The sequence below is a fragment of the Battus philenor genome, unplaced genomic scaffold (genome assembly GCF_028537555.1).
Source record: "Battus philenor isolate CCGP_79_NKW_IND1 unplaced genomic scaffold, ilBatPhil1.0.hap1 SCAF_26, whole genome shotgun sequence".
Lineage (NCBI taxonomy): Eukaryota > Metazoa > Arthropoda > Insecta > Lepidoptera > Papilionidae > Battus > Battus philenor.
Genome location: NW_027181689.1, coordinates 7,133,058 through 7,150,040, shown reverse-complemented (window position 1 = coordinate 7,150,040; position 16,983 = coordinate 7,133,058). Strand labels below are relative to the sequence as shown.

General features: G+C 31.6%; 1 protein-coding gene across 1 annotated transcript in view; it reads right to left on the bottom strand.

Annotated features, from left to right (window-relative positions):
- Window positions 1-15,457, bottom strand: part of bt (projectin protein bent) — a 122,828-nt gene extending 107,371 nt beyond the window's left edge. Inside the window, 20 exon segments of the mRNA XM_068768667.1 lie at window positions 88-186; window positions 259-372; window positions 468-632; window positions 747-863; window positions 964-1,071; window positions 1,336-1,791; window positions 2,142-2,267; window positions 2,488-2,742; window positions 2,841-3,014; window positions 3,091-3,263; window positions 3,610-4,236; window positions 4,388-4,689; window positions 4,766-4,969; window positions 5,043-5,178; window positions 6,245-6,386; window positions 6,962-7,124; window positions 7,537-7,558; window positions 8,940-9,079; window positions 12,207-12,448; window positions 15,294-15,457. Of these exon segments, the coding sequence (XP_068624768.1) occupies window positions 88-186; window positions 259-372; window positions 468-632; window positions 747-863; window positions 964-1,071; window positions 1,336-1,791; window positions 2,142-2,267; window positions 2,488-2,742; window positions 2,841-3,014; window positions 3,091-3,263; window positions 3,610-4,236; window positions 4,388-4,689; window positions 4,766-4,969; window positions 5,043-5,178; window positions 6,245-6,386; window positions 6,962-7,124; window positions 7,537-7,558; window positions 8,940-9,079; window positions 12,207-12,379 (3,696 nt within the window). The 5' untranslated portion in view covers window positions 12,380-12,448; window positions 15,294-15,457.
- Window positions 15,458-16,983: the final 1,526 nt, after the last annotated feature.

The following is a 16,983-nucleotide window of genomic DNA, read 5'->3' as shown; positions in this document are numbered from 1 at the left end:
AATCATGTATAAATTTCAAATTTCGTTAAATTTACTAAATAATTCGTGGATTTGATAAATACTTTACAGATTTTTTTTATAAATTACCTGAATCTCTTTAGAGCCACGTTTGCCTTTCGGCGTTGGAGTTACTTTATCATATTTTTCTAACTCGGGTCTCTCATAATCGTCTGTGATCATAGCATCCTACAAAATAGTGTATTAGTATTTGTTTTAAAACGAATTTTGTACATTATTTACGAATAAAAATGATAATACCTCTTCTACCCCGTTTTGTTTTTTAGTTTTATCTATAGCCGAGGGAGATATTTTATCATATTTCTCTAAATCAGGTCTCTCATAATCATCAACATATTCTCGATCTTCTCCAGGCTTTAAAAATCATAAAATATTGTTAAAAAGTATAGTTATAGAAGTTTAATACTGTATTGCTTAATAATTTAAGAAATTTTATTTTTAATTATTACCTTCCTAGCCAACTTATTGCTTTGAGCAATTTGTGGTTCTTCCAGTTTTTCTTCTTCTGGTTTAGTTGGAGTTTTAGATAATTTAACGTTTGACAATTCGTCAATTGGTTCCTCTGGTTTAGGAATACCTTTTTTAAAACTAGGTCGTTTGGTTTCTTCTTCAACCTATATGTCAAATGTTTATTATAGCTTTTAATAAATGTTTTTAAGGTAAATAAGTTAATAAATTTCTGAATGTTAAGAGTATAAATATCGAAACTTAAGCTTAGTTTTATATACCTTTTCTTTGATTTCTTGTTTTGGTTTTTTGTCTGGCACAGGGGCCACGATAGAAGGTTCCTCTTCGCTTTCAATGTCCTCGTTTTCAACATTATCGGACAATGATGCACGTTTTCCCTATTTAGTAATCGATAACATTTTTATTATAGTTTTTTTAAAGTGTTATGTCATAAAATTTTATTTGTAAGTAATGTAATGTAAAGTATGTAATGTTTACCTTAGGAATGTCATCCTTTTTAGGTTTTTTATATAGTGGAGTGGGTGTAATTTTTTCGTATTTCTCCAGAACCGGACGCTCGTAATCATCGACGAAATCAAATTCATCCTATATCAAAATACAGTTTATCACATTGAAGTGTTAACACAACAAACGTAAAAGAGTACACAATAAATAACAATACTATACAAATATCTATACCGTGTATGGTGATGTTTTGGTATAAAAACGATGATTTAACGATTATTTATGATACACATGTAAACTGTCCGTGACTTACAACAGAGATCAGTTTTTCTGAGAAGTTTGATGACTTAACAACATAGAACAAAAAGCTTTATACAACAAATTAATTTTGTAAGCGATACTTACGTCAGCCTGCTTCTTAGAAACAACCTTCTTCTTAACTACTTTCTTTTTCTCCTCGGTCTTTTTAGTAGTGTCTTTCGTCTCCTCAACGGGCTTCGGTTCTTCTTTGGGTTTAACTGGTTTCAACTTTGGAATACCCTCAATTTTCGGTTCGGGTTCAGGTTCTGGCTTCTTCTTTTCAATTTTTTCCAAGAGTGCTTTCTTTTCTTCTTCTGTTTTAGCTGTTTTCTTTTCAAGAACTTTTTTAGTCTCTTCAACTTCAGCTTCCGATTTCTTTGTTTCTACTTTCTTGGCTTCAATTTTCTTGGCTTCTACTTGAGCTTCAGATTTTTTAGCCTCAATCTTTACTTCTTCGTTGACTTGTTGCATCTTTACCTCTTCTTTCTTTGTGACTTTCTTTGCAGATGACTTCTTTTCCTCAACTATTTTCGTTTCTTCTTCTTTCTTTTGTGTGCGTTCCTAAATCACAAATAAAGATGGTATAACTGTTTTTTTATCTTTTTTAATAGTGTGCATAATAGCAACGAATCCATTATTATCTCTTTATGAACAATTCAAATAAAAAAATACATTTTCTCTAAAATTGATATTACATACACTATATACAATTGATATTACTACAATATATATTATTTTACAGAATCTACAAAGAAGTAAAATGATAAATTAGCGGATAGAGTGGTACCCTGCAAGGTGACGGTGGTCAACTTAACCGCCTAGGCTAAAAACAACCTTATCATTGCCAGCCATCTAAAAATATAATAATTTAATGACAAAAAATGTTTCTTCCCGTTCAAGTTTTAAATTACCTCTTTTCTTTCATCGATGTGATTTTCTTCGATGATTGACTTTTCTTCTACTATTGACATTTCTTCTTCCGATTCTTCTATTACTGTTGTTTCTTCTTCCTCTTCCTCTTCTTCTTTTTTCTTTTTCTGTAATCACATATAAGATGCCTTAATAATTTTAGTAACTTAATTTCATATTATCAACTGTTTATTAGCCATTTTATTTTTAAGAGAAAGTAATAGTTAATAAAAATAATTTAAGTTGTAGTTGATAGATCCCCAGTAATATAATTCAGGCGAGTATGCAAATGCAAATACTTATACGAGTATTACACAAGGAAAAAGATTAATATTTGTTCACAGATACCTTTTCTTCGACAAGTGTTAAATCAGCGCTCGATTCGTCTTCACCAAACTCATTCCTTATGACTACTCTGTAGTTTGCAACGTATTTCGATGAGACTTTTCTGATAATCAATCGGGCACTGGTTCCATCAAATGACGTGTTAATCTCTGATGAGTCCCTAATTACAGTCGAATTTTTATACCAAGTGCATCTGCATGATTGGTCAGATGTTTTGAGAACTGCAATAAACTCAGCTTCTTCGTTTTCTTTTCTTGCCTAAAATATTTGTTATTTATATACATCGTATTGAAGTAAAAAAATAAAAATGGTTTATTAATTCTTGTATCGTAACAATGAAAAAAAAAGGTTCTTACCAAACTTCTCAAGTGTTTAATGATATATGGTTTATCGCCCTTTTCTTCGGGAATATCAGTAATTTCAACTTGTTGCGATGTAGCTTCGCCTTTCTCGTTCTTTGCAACAAGTTTATAAGAACCCTTATCTTGTTGAGAAATATTTGAAATTTCAAGTTTGACTGTGAATTCACCCTGTATGACAATTATAATTTTAGTTAAAAATATTTTTTCTTAACTGTAAAGACATTAATAACAATCATGTCCTTACTTCTCTCAGCGGCTCGATTAATACGGTGTGCCTTGAATCTTCTTTGATTGCACTTGCTTCCTTGAACCATGTACAAGAAGGCGCAAATTTACTTAATACTTTACATTCAACAATCACAGTCTTCCTTTTAACTATTTTTATGACCTTCGGTTTCTCTTTGATAACTGGAATGACTGAAAAGAAAGAAGAAAGTTAGTTAAATCATACGCAATGAAACAGAAAAATGATGAATGTCCAGAAAGAGAATAAGCCTGGCCGTATAACAGTAAACGCTGATCATCGGCCGGAGGACGAGTAACCCGACAACTTCGTTGCTATTTAAAGCACGTAATGTTTACAGGAGCCCAAATGAGCTAAATGACCTTAAAAGCCTGAGAGTAGAAGGAGGCGGGATCCTCCATTTAACGATTTTCCGTGAAAACCCTTGTTAATGAATGGGAATTACTACCCACAGTAATGAGGATTATGGCACGAGAGGAGGAATATTTTTACTATAAAATATAATAAGAATATACTTACTTTCAATATTGAGCGTAAGATTGGCATTGAGCTCTCCAAGTTCATTCTTGATGTTGCATTTATACAATCCGGAGTCTTCAATACCAGGGTCGACAAGTTCCAAAATAATTGTGTAAATGTCTTCTTTAACTTCAACCCTGGTTTTGATTTTTGACGAGTCCCTTATTTCTTTACCCTCGTGGTACCACACAATTGTCGGTCTTGGGCTAGCTTTTACTTTACATCCCATTATAACTAATTTTCCATTATCTTTAGACTGAATAGTAGGCTTTTCAACAAATGTTGGCCCTTCTCCTTCAGGTTCTGGTTCAGCCTCAATATTTAAGTTTAGATTAGCATTGCTCTCGCCAAATTCATTTCTGACATGACAACGGTAAGCGCCACCATCCGCTGCTGTCGGGTTGGACAAGAGCAATACTAGCTCATAAACATCTTCACTAATAACGGTTGACTTAATTTGAATTTTGCTGCTAGCTTTAATGACCGTTGTACCTCGGTACCACGTTACCTCTGCCGCCGGCTTTGCTTTACAGACGCATCGCATTGTTATTAATGTACCATCTTCGTTGGGGATAATTCGTGGTTTTTCGGTGAATGATGGAGCGAACCCATTTTCATCATCCCCGCCTAAAATTAAATATTAGCATTAATAAGTAAACTATAATAACAACCATGATAATCATGCAGCTTAAAAAGCACCAAGCTAGTCATGCGTTCGCTCCTGTATGCGTACGTATTTAACTTTCTATGAATTATCGGAATTTATTTATTCTTTTACCTTGGAAATTCAGGGCAATGTTAGCATTGCTTTCACCAAACACGTTAAAAGCATTACATCTATAATTTCCGCCATCTTCTCTAGTCGGATTTAAAATTTCTAATGTTAAATTAAAGGTATCTTTTCCTATAGCCTTTCTGGACATCTTCATTTTAGCGCCGTCTTTGATTTCTTTATCTCCATGAAACCAAGTAATATCTGGCATTGGATGAGCTTCTAATATACATTCCATAATCAAAATATCACCTTCTTGCCTAATAGTTGGCTTTTTAGGAAACCTTGGTGCTTTACCAGCAGGAATTCTGTTTAAAAGATATAAAAAATAAATAAATACCCAATTTAAGCTCTTCTTATTCAAGATAGTATAAAAGAGCTTACTTTGGTTTGTCTCCACCTTCAAAATTTAAATTAATTTTTGCTACACCTTCACCGTGTTTGTTTTTTGCAACAGCTCTATATTCTCCCTTATCAGAATTTTCTACCCCTGTGATTTCCAATCTAGCCATGTGATACAACGTTTGATCCTCTTCCAGCGTAATTTTGTATCGATTACTTTCTTTAATTATCTTTTTACCATGGTACCTGTCGTACATTTAATGTATGTTAGATTATAAAGTCCGTCTATTAAGTAGAGCTTTATGAACTTTATCCTTACCAGGTGACGGTTGGTTTCGGTTTGCCAACACATCGACATTCGAATGTGATTTTGGTACCATCCTCCGATTGCCTGATGACGGGTCTTTCCGTAAATGTCGGTTTGATCGAATCTTCAGGCACGGGAGCTTCGTCGCCTATTTCATTAATTCATTAGGAAGCAATATCATTATTATTAATTCCAGTTTCACTGAGATTTGCAGCATTTTTTTCACATTAAATGTCTGATTTAAGATGTTTTCTTTTTGATTTGTGTATTAATTAATTATATTACTCAGTCAGGTACGGAATATTACGGAGTTAATTAAGGGTTGAAAGAAAGTAGACATTATAATAATATAAATAGATAAAATTGTATTAAATATTTACTTTTCATCTAAGATATTTTCTCACAAACAGTACGCATAACAGTTGCTTTGCAATTCAATTAATAAATTTTTGCATGTGCTTAAGCAAATGTTAATATATTATTAACAAATACAGAATAATATGTAAATATTTAGGCGATGTTCCGAAAGATACATAAAGGTATAAAAAAGAATAATTGAAATGAAGAAAGGAATTTTTAATACCATGCAAATACACCCACGGATGAGAAGCGAAATGAGGTTAAGGGTAAAATGGCCAAAAGTGTAAAGTGTAGAAAAAATAGACTGAAGTCATTTAGCAAATGCTATATAAGAAAACATCTTAAACTGCGACATTGGTTAACTGTTACCATACACACGTAACTGATAATGTCGTGTAACATGTAGAGTAGTTGATATATTGTATTATTAGTTTGATGGTCTTAGCTGCAAAGACTACATGAACAATCATGAAACAGTATGTCTATAGCTAGTGGATTAGGATCACACATACTTAATCTATGTTAATTGTATCAATCCATCATGTGTGTGTGTTTATATTTGTTCTTCATTACTCAATTAATCGTTGCATCATTAAATCATATTAATGATTAAGTAAATAAATGAAGTAGTTTAGATTTTTTTTTATTGTTGAATCAACTTGCATAAATAGCCAGTTTGAAAAAACACACTGGTTCTTAAAACTTATGATTTTCATATAAATATGTTACAAGAACATTTTAGATCTTTTTTATTTTCGTTTTGTTTAAAATTAAGTCCGTGATGTGAAAAAATTTGGACTTATTATGCTTTAGTTATAAATGACTGTAAGTTTTTGCAATGTATGTGTACTTACTGTCGAAGTTCAAGCTAATAGTTGCGTTGCTCTCGCCGAGTTCGTTCTTGGCGGTCACCCGGTATTTGCCAGCGTCTTCTACGGTCACGTCGTTGATTTCTAACGAGGCGTGGTAAGACTTGCCCTCTTTGCTCACTGTTAACTGTTCAAACAATCTTATGTATTGGATATCGAAAAAATGTTAACTCCTAAAAATAAATTCCTTTTTTTATTTAACAAATTACGAAGAAATCTTATCTTTTTGTTTAAAAATAGAATAAACAATCAACGAATTTAGATCGCCGCATTCTGCTAGAGTGTAGAACCTATCTATGTTTATAGCCACGTGAATTGAGGTCAAGGCCATTTCTTATTAGTTTTAAAATATCCATAACATATTTACTCGATTAATAATACAAACAGACAGTTGGTTTATTTTGCAACGTATTCTACTTCTTATTTCTGGGATAAGTATCGTCATATTCCAGTGTATTCTTCCCTTAACATTGTTTGAGACATATTTTTTTGGCGAGACGCAATTCTGCACTCGATTTAATTAAAAGAGCTTCATGAGACCTTGATTGTTGAGAGTTGCACGGTGACCATCATCTAAATAACTTTTTTTGACTTCATAACTTTCATCATTATTATCATGTCAGCAGATAGATAAAAGTCATAAGATCGCCTATATGACTAATTTTGCGCAGTCCGTATCTAGAGACTAAAATCTGAACTCACTTTGTGTCTGGGGCTCGGTTTGACTTCCGTTGCGTTGTGGAACCAGACGACGCTAGGCACGGGTTCAGCCTCAATGCGGCAGTCGAAGATCAGCCGTTTGCCGTCGTCTTCTTGTCTGATAGCGGGTTTGCGTGCAAATGTGGGCGCCTTTCCGTCCACTTGTCTGTACAAATAGATAACAATCGTGATATTCATCCTTAATATAATCTAAAATATAATGTAAAGCTCTACGAACCAATAAAGTGTAATAATAATTTAAATAATTAAAAAATCCAAAAAATCAATTAGAACTTTTGTTTTGTAAATTTGTGCAAAGATGTAAAGCTCATCAACCCGAATATTTTTAGCGTAGACTTTGGGCTATGAATTAATTACAAAGAAACTAAATCTACATAGTTCCAGCCTGGGTTCTGTCAACAATGTGACCGTTATAGTAATTAAAAGAAGATATTTTACAATATCTAAATAAATAATTTCAAACACGTAATCTTCCTAGAGAATGACTAATCTATCGCGCCAAACAAACAACGATGAGAAATGAGAAGTATATTAATAAGTTTATAATGTACACTTACTTCTGTTTCTCTTCGTCAGCGGCTGAAACATAAAAAAAAACATTAGTTTTAACCTGACTTGGAAATTTTCCTAGATACGATATTGAAAGCAGACAACGAATGAAATGTAATGTTTATAAATTTGAATAACACCGAACAGATGTAACATGTATACTAGCTCACAGAAAAAATCCAGGTGTTAACAATTTGTTCTAGATACAAATGTAATATATTTTAGATGTGCATAGATAACGGAACCTATTTTTATTTTTCACTTTGTTAATCTAGTCTTATATATTTTTCAGTTTGTATCTGTTCAGTATCATGCTACTATAATGTTTTTATTTCTTCTAGAAATCTTAATTCATTGTCGTTGATGTTGATGATTAATGTAACATTTTTTAATGACACCTTTCATGTTTCTAGCTTGAAAGGTTTAAAAATAGAAAAGGTGTCAAACAAAATCAGTGTAAAGCATTCGTCATTTGTTTATGCGTAAGTTTTCAAGAGTCCATAACTCTCGAGCAGTATTGAGCCTTGCGTTACGCCTTTCCAACGCCAATTTTGCCAACATTAGTATTTTGGCTCGAGTCAGGGAGCGTGGGTTAGTGCTCCGGAGTAATTTTTGTTGTCACTTATTTTGGTCTATGACTAATGCCGATATTTGTGAAGGCATTTTTATTGGCTCACGTATTGGATTACGAACAAATGTTGTTACAAACTTTTGATGCAACACTGTTACGTGTTCAATCAATTTTACTAGATTCAATTTAATAGGATTAAATTAATTTCAACATTTTAAGTGCCAAAATTTTGAAATTCTTTATGCTTTTTAAAAGAAGAAATCATCGACATGTTAGACATTTATATTACCTTAGAAGTTCTAAAATTTTTAGTGATTAATTAGGTAACAAGTGTACAGAATATTTGGTTAGATATTATGAAAGCGGCTCTCCTTTGAAACTAAGACGTAATTAAATATTAATGAGTCCTTGAGATATTTTATTGTACCTTTTTGTTACAAACACATGGAATATATATTAATTATGTAATGTATGTATAATTACAATCACAGTGACATTTTGTAGTGGCATTACAAATTATAAGTCTATATATTTAAGGCATTAATATCATAAGGTTATGATTGACTTGTTTTTATATTCTTTGCATGATATTTTGTTAGATTGATTGGTTTGGTTTCAGCAGTGGTATTGTCTTTTTAATTTTTTTAATACTTCATTGTATTATTATGGGTTTAAATGTTGTTTGTACACGAAGTTGAAATTGCCTCTATATTTAATAATTTCTAGTAATGCTGTATCCATTTATAATGGAAGTACTCATGGTTTTTAGTTTTATATCATATTTCATGTTTGATTATTACGTTTTTAGAACTTATCGCAAGAGGTTCTAAATAAACTTACGGCTAAAGTTAAGATTGATGGAGGCGGCCACCTCGCCCATCTTATTCTTAGCTTTAACTTTGTAGAGTCCCGCATCTGTCTCGATCACGTCGTCCAATTCGAGCACAACCAGGAACTTGTTATTGGCAATGCTTTGGATCCTGAAACGAAAGCAGTTGTAGTTGCAATTTCTAAATATTATAAACAAACATTCTGTAGTCTAAATTACGTACTTATCAACTTAAAACAAAGATAAACTGAACATTACGCCAGTAAATTTCAGCTATAATGAAATTCAAATTACAAAATTCTTTAGTGAGATTATTATGCATTACATTTCTTGTTTACGTCTAGATGAGTCTACAACCTATTCGGACGATAAATGCTTCAGACTTGAAAAGAACTGGTAAAATAAAATAAGCTTGACTACATATTTTTTGGAGAAACATAAAATCACCGTTTTTATAAACATTAAAATAACCTGGCAAACATCATTCCTAAGGTGTGCTATCTTTTATGAAGTAATTTATAGCGTCGTAACCCTTAGGATGAAAATATTATAGAAGATTATTTTTTAAATCTACCATTAAGATTTCTGACCATTATCTGAGAACCCATTGTAAAAGTGTACACACATACCCATAGAAGTATTAACTACGTCTGTGAAGTAGAATTTTAAGTAATAATTAAGTTAATTTATTGAAACTTGAAAGATTTTAAATTAAACAGTATTATGCAAATGTATTATACATTAATTTTATTCTATTATATTTATCAAAAACATTAGAAGTTAATGAATATGAAAAATAAGTCACTTTCCAAATGAGATTCTATCCGATTTCAAAGGATTTTTTTAAAACCGATGAAAATATTTTCACGTAGAAAAGTCGCCAAAGACACAGATACGTCTTAGTGATCGACGTTTTCCAAACTTTAAGCAAAGAAAATTGTATTTTTAGGGATCACGTCTGTAAGAAATTATGGTTTTAATAATGAGTCGTTAAAAATAATCAAATTAGAAATATTTGAACAGGATCGAGCATAAAATGTAGAAGACTTCAAAATATCTTTTAATTGACATTATAAACAATTAATATAATTATTGTACCGTTAAAGTTAATATTGAATTTTAATTTGTTTTAACACTTTTTAAAATATAGTAAGTATAGCATTGCCATTGTGAAGAAATCACACGACTGCCAAGTGTACCAGCAGTCGCCACCGATTACTTTTCTAATAGCACATCAAATAAACATACAGCCGAGACTGTGAAGTATTTCACTAAGTTGATATTAAGATATATGTATAGAAGCCTTTTTATTAATCATCCTTCCAAACCCTACTTAACTTAAAGATAACACAATTTACATTCTCACAATAAGAAGTAAAGGATGCCTTTCGTTCTAGAACCTTAGAAGCTCTATCTTATCACTTTAAATTATTAAGAGCAACATTAAGTAGAAAAATTAAAAAAATAGCTTATCTAATATTAAAAAAGCGCTTAGTGAACATACGTAACTTTTATAACATACTTTACAGAACATACTTTGTTGTCTTCGGAAAAACTTTACCATCGATAGTCGCTAGATGTAGTTCGTTTCCTATCAATCCTATTGTAAATCATCGGAGGACGCCCATCACTAACAGAGGATGTCTTACGGTTCAAATGATGATTTGTGGTCATAGATTTTGCGATATTTTTCAATGAAAATTGGCTATATTTTTTATAAATAGCACAATGTACTAAAAAGAGCAAGTTTTTCATCATCATGTCAACCGAGAGAAAGGTATCTCAAAATCACCACGATGATCAGTGTTATGCTGCCCACATCAAGCGGCTACAAGTCGATTATCTATTAGTAAATGATACGTTACAATTTGGTAACCGTGATTTGATTTGAGAATACTGTGCAGCAATGTATATTTCATCTAACTATATGGTAACAATATAAAAAAAATATTTTTCCTAGTAATATGTGATTGTCAAGATTGACCAGTCGTTAAATTACGCCTTGTTGATGTTCACAAAATTTACAATGTCACTGCAAGAAATAAAGGAGGCCCTTAGTTTAGAGGTACCTCACTTTACATCTCTAAAGGAAACATATAATTCAAAATGTAATATTACAAAAGCACTTAGTGAACAAGATAAAGTTTTAGTGTTTCAAGCAATTTTTAACAGAGCACCGAAACGAAAAAAAGAGTGAACGAAAGCTTATTGAAGCCTTGTAAATATAGTACTGGAAAAAAATATAACGGACATTGTGAACTCAATGGTGCACTAATTTATTCATTTTTTATGAGCTCATAATGAAGCAAAGCTGTATCGGCAATCGTTCACTTTCATATTTTAAAATATTTGGCCACTTTATGCGAAAGAAATATTATATTATAGAGTCTTGCATGATTTTTTTATACATATATATACCTACTTACGTGAATAAAGTTTTTTATCGACTTACGATGTGTTTACACGTGTGGTATACTTCTGTTTTTTTTTTTTATTTGTCTTTGTATTTAAAATCCCTATTGAAATTGTGATGTTAATGTCTTTTAATGTAAACCCAGTATAAGGTTTAAAGAAAAATACCTACTGTGAATTCATGAAAAGAATACCTTTACACAAGTAATACGAAGGTTTCGATTATAGACTTTTCGAGCATCGTAGTGCACTAATAATGACAAGTTATGTCATTTTTTTTTTCTTTTACGTAAATTAACATATTTTATAAACATGCACAAGTACATTTCATAGTGTAATTAATTGAATATTTTTAACAATACTTATTTCATCGAGATGCCCGATAAAAAAGCGTATTTAGGACGGATCTTTGATTAATGTCTACATGACCACTTTTTCTTATCATAAATGCCTCAGATAATAAGAGCGTGTGAAAGAAACAGCAGGACTATACATATTTTTAAAAGAATGTAATATTACCTTTTTATTTAAGATTGAAATAGCTTACAGGTAAAGGCATCATTACTAAAGTGTTCTTTCTTTCATGATGCCATTTACATAGTAGTAACTCCATAAAACCTTGGCCTCTTTTAAGCTCTACGACTTCCTCGGAAATCCCGAAGGCAGACAAGCGGACGCTCAATGGTGTCACGCGGAATAGTCCCCGAGAAGGACTACTGCTGGGATTGTCATTCAATACGCCTTCAATTTTCGCATTCAAAATTCTGAGTCCAGTGTGTCCGAGAGACCTGAGCCTCGATTTCGTTGGTTACTGTTGTCGAGCTACACTACTATATTATTTGTATATATTAACAATAAGTACATACTTAAATGTAGTCCTATTATCTTCTTTGAGCAGTTCATCGCTGCGATACCAGCTGATCTCCGGTTTCGGTGATGCCAAGAGCTGGCACTCAAAGACGAGTTTGTTCCCGTCGTCCTCTTGGCGCAGCTGCGGCTTCTGAGTGAAGCTCGGGGCTAAATCGTCCGTCACCCCCATAGTGCTAGCTGCGGGTCATTACTGCCGGGAAAGAAACTGTCTCTGGTCGAAGGTCACGAGTTCCCCAACCTGTTGACAAAAATTTGCAAATTACTATTGTTTTATTAGTTAATTGGTGAAGGTTAATGTATAAAAACTTCACCAGATTACCCAGAGCACCAACGCCATTTGTTATGTATAAAGCGAATATTTCATTCAATAATTTAATATTATATAATAAAATAATAATACTTTTTTGTATATTTATCTGGAAATGTGTATGTATGTGTATATTGTATGCAGGCCGCTTCTAGCTCCTATTGGAAACCTACGAGGGAAGCCTATATCTAGCATCGGATGTCTGAATCTGACTGAATTATTGCTTAAATATTATATTGGCATGAACGTAGATTGCTTTTTGGCCTGGAGTATTTTATTTCCATTCAGAATATCATGGTATAGCTTATTTTATTAGAACTATTATTAGAATATCATTGTGTATCTTACATCATAAGCTATACATTATCCATTTTTTTTACATGTTTGTCTATAAATATAAGCAATATTATTTATTATTAATTCTGATTTGTACCGCTAGTGTTGTAATAGGAATGCATGGGTGAAAAAACATTCTACTACCACAGCACGTAACTCGACGTATTCCTGATTGGAAATAATGAAGGAGATAAAATGCTCCAAACTTGTCACACATATGTACGCTTGAAAAAAATCTTTTCATGATACTTGTAAGTGATATTTAAAATTTAAGCTTTATACTTTAAGCTTTATTAGTAATTGCGCACAATTGGTCATTTAAGTGCATATTAAAAACTCATTTAAAAATTAAAACTAGTAGTAATATTAAAATTTATTTAAGGTTAATATCCCGCATATGAAAAACCGCTTTCTCATCTGAACTTATACCGTAAATGTTAAGATATAAATATATGTTAATAGTTGTGCTTTATTTCCCTTGTATCCTTAGTTTTACAAATGTTACTTTAAAGTATTTGATATTAGCAACAACACACATGGGCAGACCAGACGTGTTGCACAAGCTTACTGTATTAGCCCTAATCAGTAAAGTTCATTCCACAATATGACCTGTTCTAGGTAACAAACATACAAATAGTCTTGTAATAAAAAAGTTATTATTTAATACACACAAAATGATCTTTAATTGAAACTTAAAAATCTATGATTTAATTAAACAGGTTATTTGTGACTTATGATGATATAAACTAAGAGGTAATAGAACCTCTTTAATTGCTACATGCTACGATCGTAGCTTAAGCTACGATAAAAATATCTGTGTAGACGAATTCGCGTAAATGAATCTTGGTTTTGTTACAAAAAAATATTTCATTAATGTTTGTTCTACTTTCATAATATGTAGCAAGAAATAGATACGAAATTATAAGTACGTAATTTTCTGTTTATCCATATGGGATTACTGTCAAATTAGCGGTCAACCCCAAACGATGACATTCGTAAACATTTTAAACACAAAATTCCTACATTAACACCGACTTGGCGGCTGCCCAAGATGAAAACGGTTTTAAAATTTCACAAGTAATGTTAAGAATAATTGGAGCCTTGACTACATGTTTCTCCTATCAGATTCAATGAATGCAAAATGCAAATAGTTTTTGTACCGACATAGTACAATATATAGATATAAATTTCGCCCATTACATTGATTTACTTTTAATGTTTAGTTATATAAATTTAGATTTTTTTACTTTTTATCACCTGTGCAGTGAATATAACATAAGGCTGGGACATTATTCTAATAGCTTTTTTATTTTATTATTTATTACCTATGTTCTTTAATTATTAAAAGAAATCTTTTTATAGTTGGATATAAGGTATTATTAAGTATTTATTATATGATCTTATAGTATTTTATATATATATATATATATATATATTTGACCTTTACGTTTTATGCAAATATATGGAAAAGAATCGTTTTCGCACATAATGTCCGTATATAAATTTCAATCTATATTTATACATCAATTATTTTAAATTATGATAAAATCTAAATGCTTAGATAAGGATTTGGTGAAATAAATCTGTAGTTGATGCACATTTACGCACTGCCTCCGATGATTGCTTAATTTGACATCTTTATGTTTTTTTTTTTATATTACGCGTCAAAAAATATACAAAATTTATTATTTAATGTTTTTTTTAGTTTTCTTATTCCCTTATCTAGAAGACACTATTTGGTATTTATTCAGACTTATCATAATTTATGTTAAGATATTATTAAAGTACCATTTTTTCTTATTAATATTCTTCTAAATATTCGAAAAGGTAGTAAACCAAAATTGACACTGATAAGAAATGTTGATTGAAGAATTTCTAAATTTGAATTTGTTAAAAGAACAGACTACGTTGGTTAGAACTGAAGATGCCATTTGTGCCATACAAATGAACGAACAGAAACATTACTCATCAAGCGATTAAAGTAGTTGTATTTGGAAAACCATCAATCACGACGAGCCGAACGTGACATTCATCATGAGTATCATTTGTCTGAAACAGCTTAGCCGGAGAGTTTTGTACCAACAAGTGACTCAGTGCACGGTCAGCGCCATCTACATCAGCAAGGTGAAGTGTAGCGCGTGGGCGTGTTAGAATTTTCACAAGTATAAACGAAACGTCTCGATCTATTCCTGTAACCGTCGAAGGCCTCAGGAGTCATTCGCTGTTGAGCAAACCGACTGAGCTTTTTCGTATTCCGCAACTTCCGACGATTACCTAACATTTACATTCCGATGTCGTATGCCATATATTAATCAAATTAAATGTAATAAATCTTGATAAAATCTTTAATGAGATATAATGAATTAAGATTGAATCAAATATAAAATATTTCTAATAATAATTCTATTGATTTAATAAGAAAATAGAAGAAAAAACGTACCAATGTTATAAAACGAGGGTAATCCAACAATGAACGCACAAAGCACTTGATCGGAACACAAACACAATAGATTCGAGTCGATCGAGAACTTGACGAAGGTTATGCGCGACTGTTCGTTAAGAAATCAAGAGACTTCAGTCGGCGGCAGCGCGTCGGGTCGTTGTCGAAATCGTAACTAAAGTACTCTGGCGCGGAGCGGCCGGGCTAGCGGAATGCGCGTGGGCAGCTGCACTCCGCTACAGCTCCGTCAGCGGTGACGTCCCCGCTGCAGAGGTGTTTTCCCTCTAAGATAGCCGATGATCTAACTGTTACGACCTCTTCATTGTTTTCACATATCCACGCTGTCAATATCTGCTGCGTGCAAAATATATCATAGATCTTGAGTTGAAACGTTCCCGTGGTTAATTTTACAGATTTCTGACGATTCTCAAAGTGAGGGTATAGTTTTAAAAAACTTGTTTTTCTTCTATTCTTTCCCTTGATTTCATTGAATACTTACCTTGCCGTAACAGTCTTTTGACTAATACGGAAGCTAAAAAAATTTAATCGCCAAAAGAACAACATTTAGGTAACAGGAATAAGTTAATTTTGGTTTTAAATTTACTATTTTGTAATCTATTCGATGCCATAACAACACGTATTTATACCACACATATTTTTAAGATACATAGTAATGTATAAAAATGAAAAATTGAGAATAATAAAAAAATCAACGTATTTCTTGTTCAAAGGTACAGGTCAGGAACTTACTAATTTAGGAATTGTTTAATCCAATTCTAATGATGCTCTATATTTTTAAAGATACGCACTAAATTTTTACATCAAAATAAGAGAAGAATTTTTGATCTAATCTCTATTTTCAATATGCACGCACAGCCGGATAGTTTTATTTTACATAAACCGCCAAAATAATAACCAAAAGTGTACGCTATACGTGTTCAGCATTCTCTATATTTGTAAGCTTCATGTTATATGCAACAGTCATTATAATTAATATTGATTACATTACTTTATAAAACTCTATAGTAGATGCCATCTTAATTTTAGTTATTTTATGTTTTTTGCTTTCATCATTATTTCATCATTATTATATTTAATTAATTGTATAGACATCACAACCTCAATTACTAACACTTATACTAAAAATATACGTTTTAGTTATTAAGAAAGACTTACCTAAAAACAGGCCACGGTTCAAAGTTGCTTCTATCTTTTCGTAAAACTTTATCACAAATGAACAAAGCTTAAAGTGAAATAACAGTCAATTGTTTTTTACCCGTCGATTTCATATATTATCTTTAAAAAAAATTACGTAAAGTACCCACATATTTAATGACAGGTATCATATGTCTATGCCATAGATATTTACCAGTACTCGCAAAATATTTTAGGTACTTTATTAAAATATCCTTTTAAATAATCTTTAAGGGATAAATATTTCTAATTATAATGTATAAAATACTTAGTAATTTATATTTAGAAAATTACTGTGAAGTTACTCATGGTATCCATATTTTTGTGAATTTCATAAATTGAAGTTTTCGTAGAAACAAAAGACTTTTTAAGTGTCTTTCGCACAGTAGTCTTGAAGAAAATTTTTCGTATTTTGAATAATAAAAAGTTGAAGTAACTGGCTGCTTTTCATACCATAAACATAAAACTTAAAAAAAAAACAGAATAAAATCGCTTT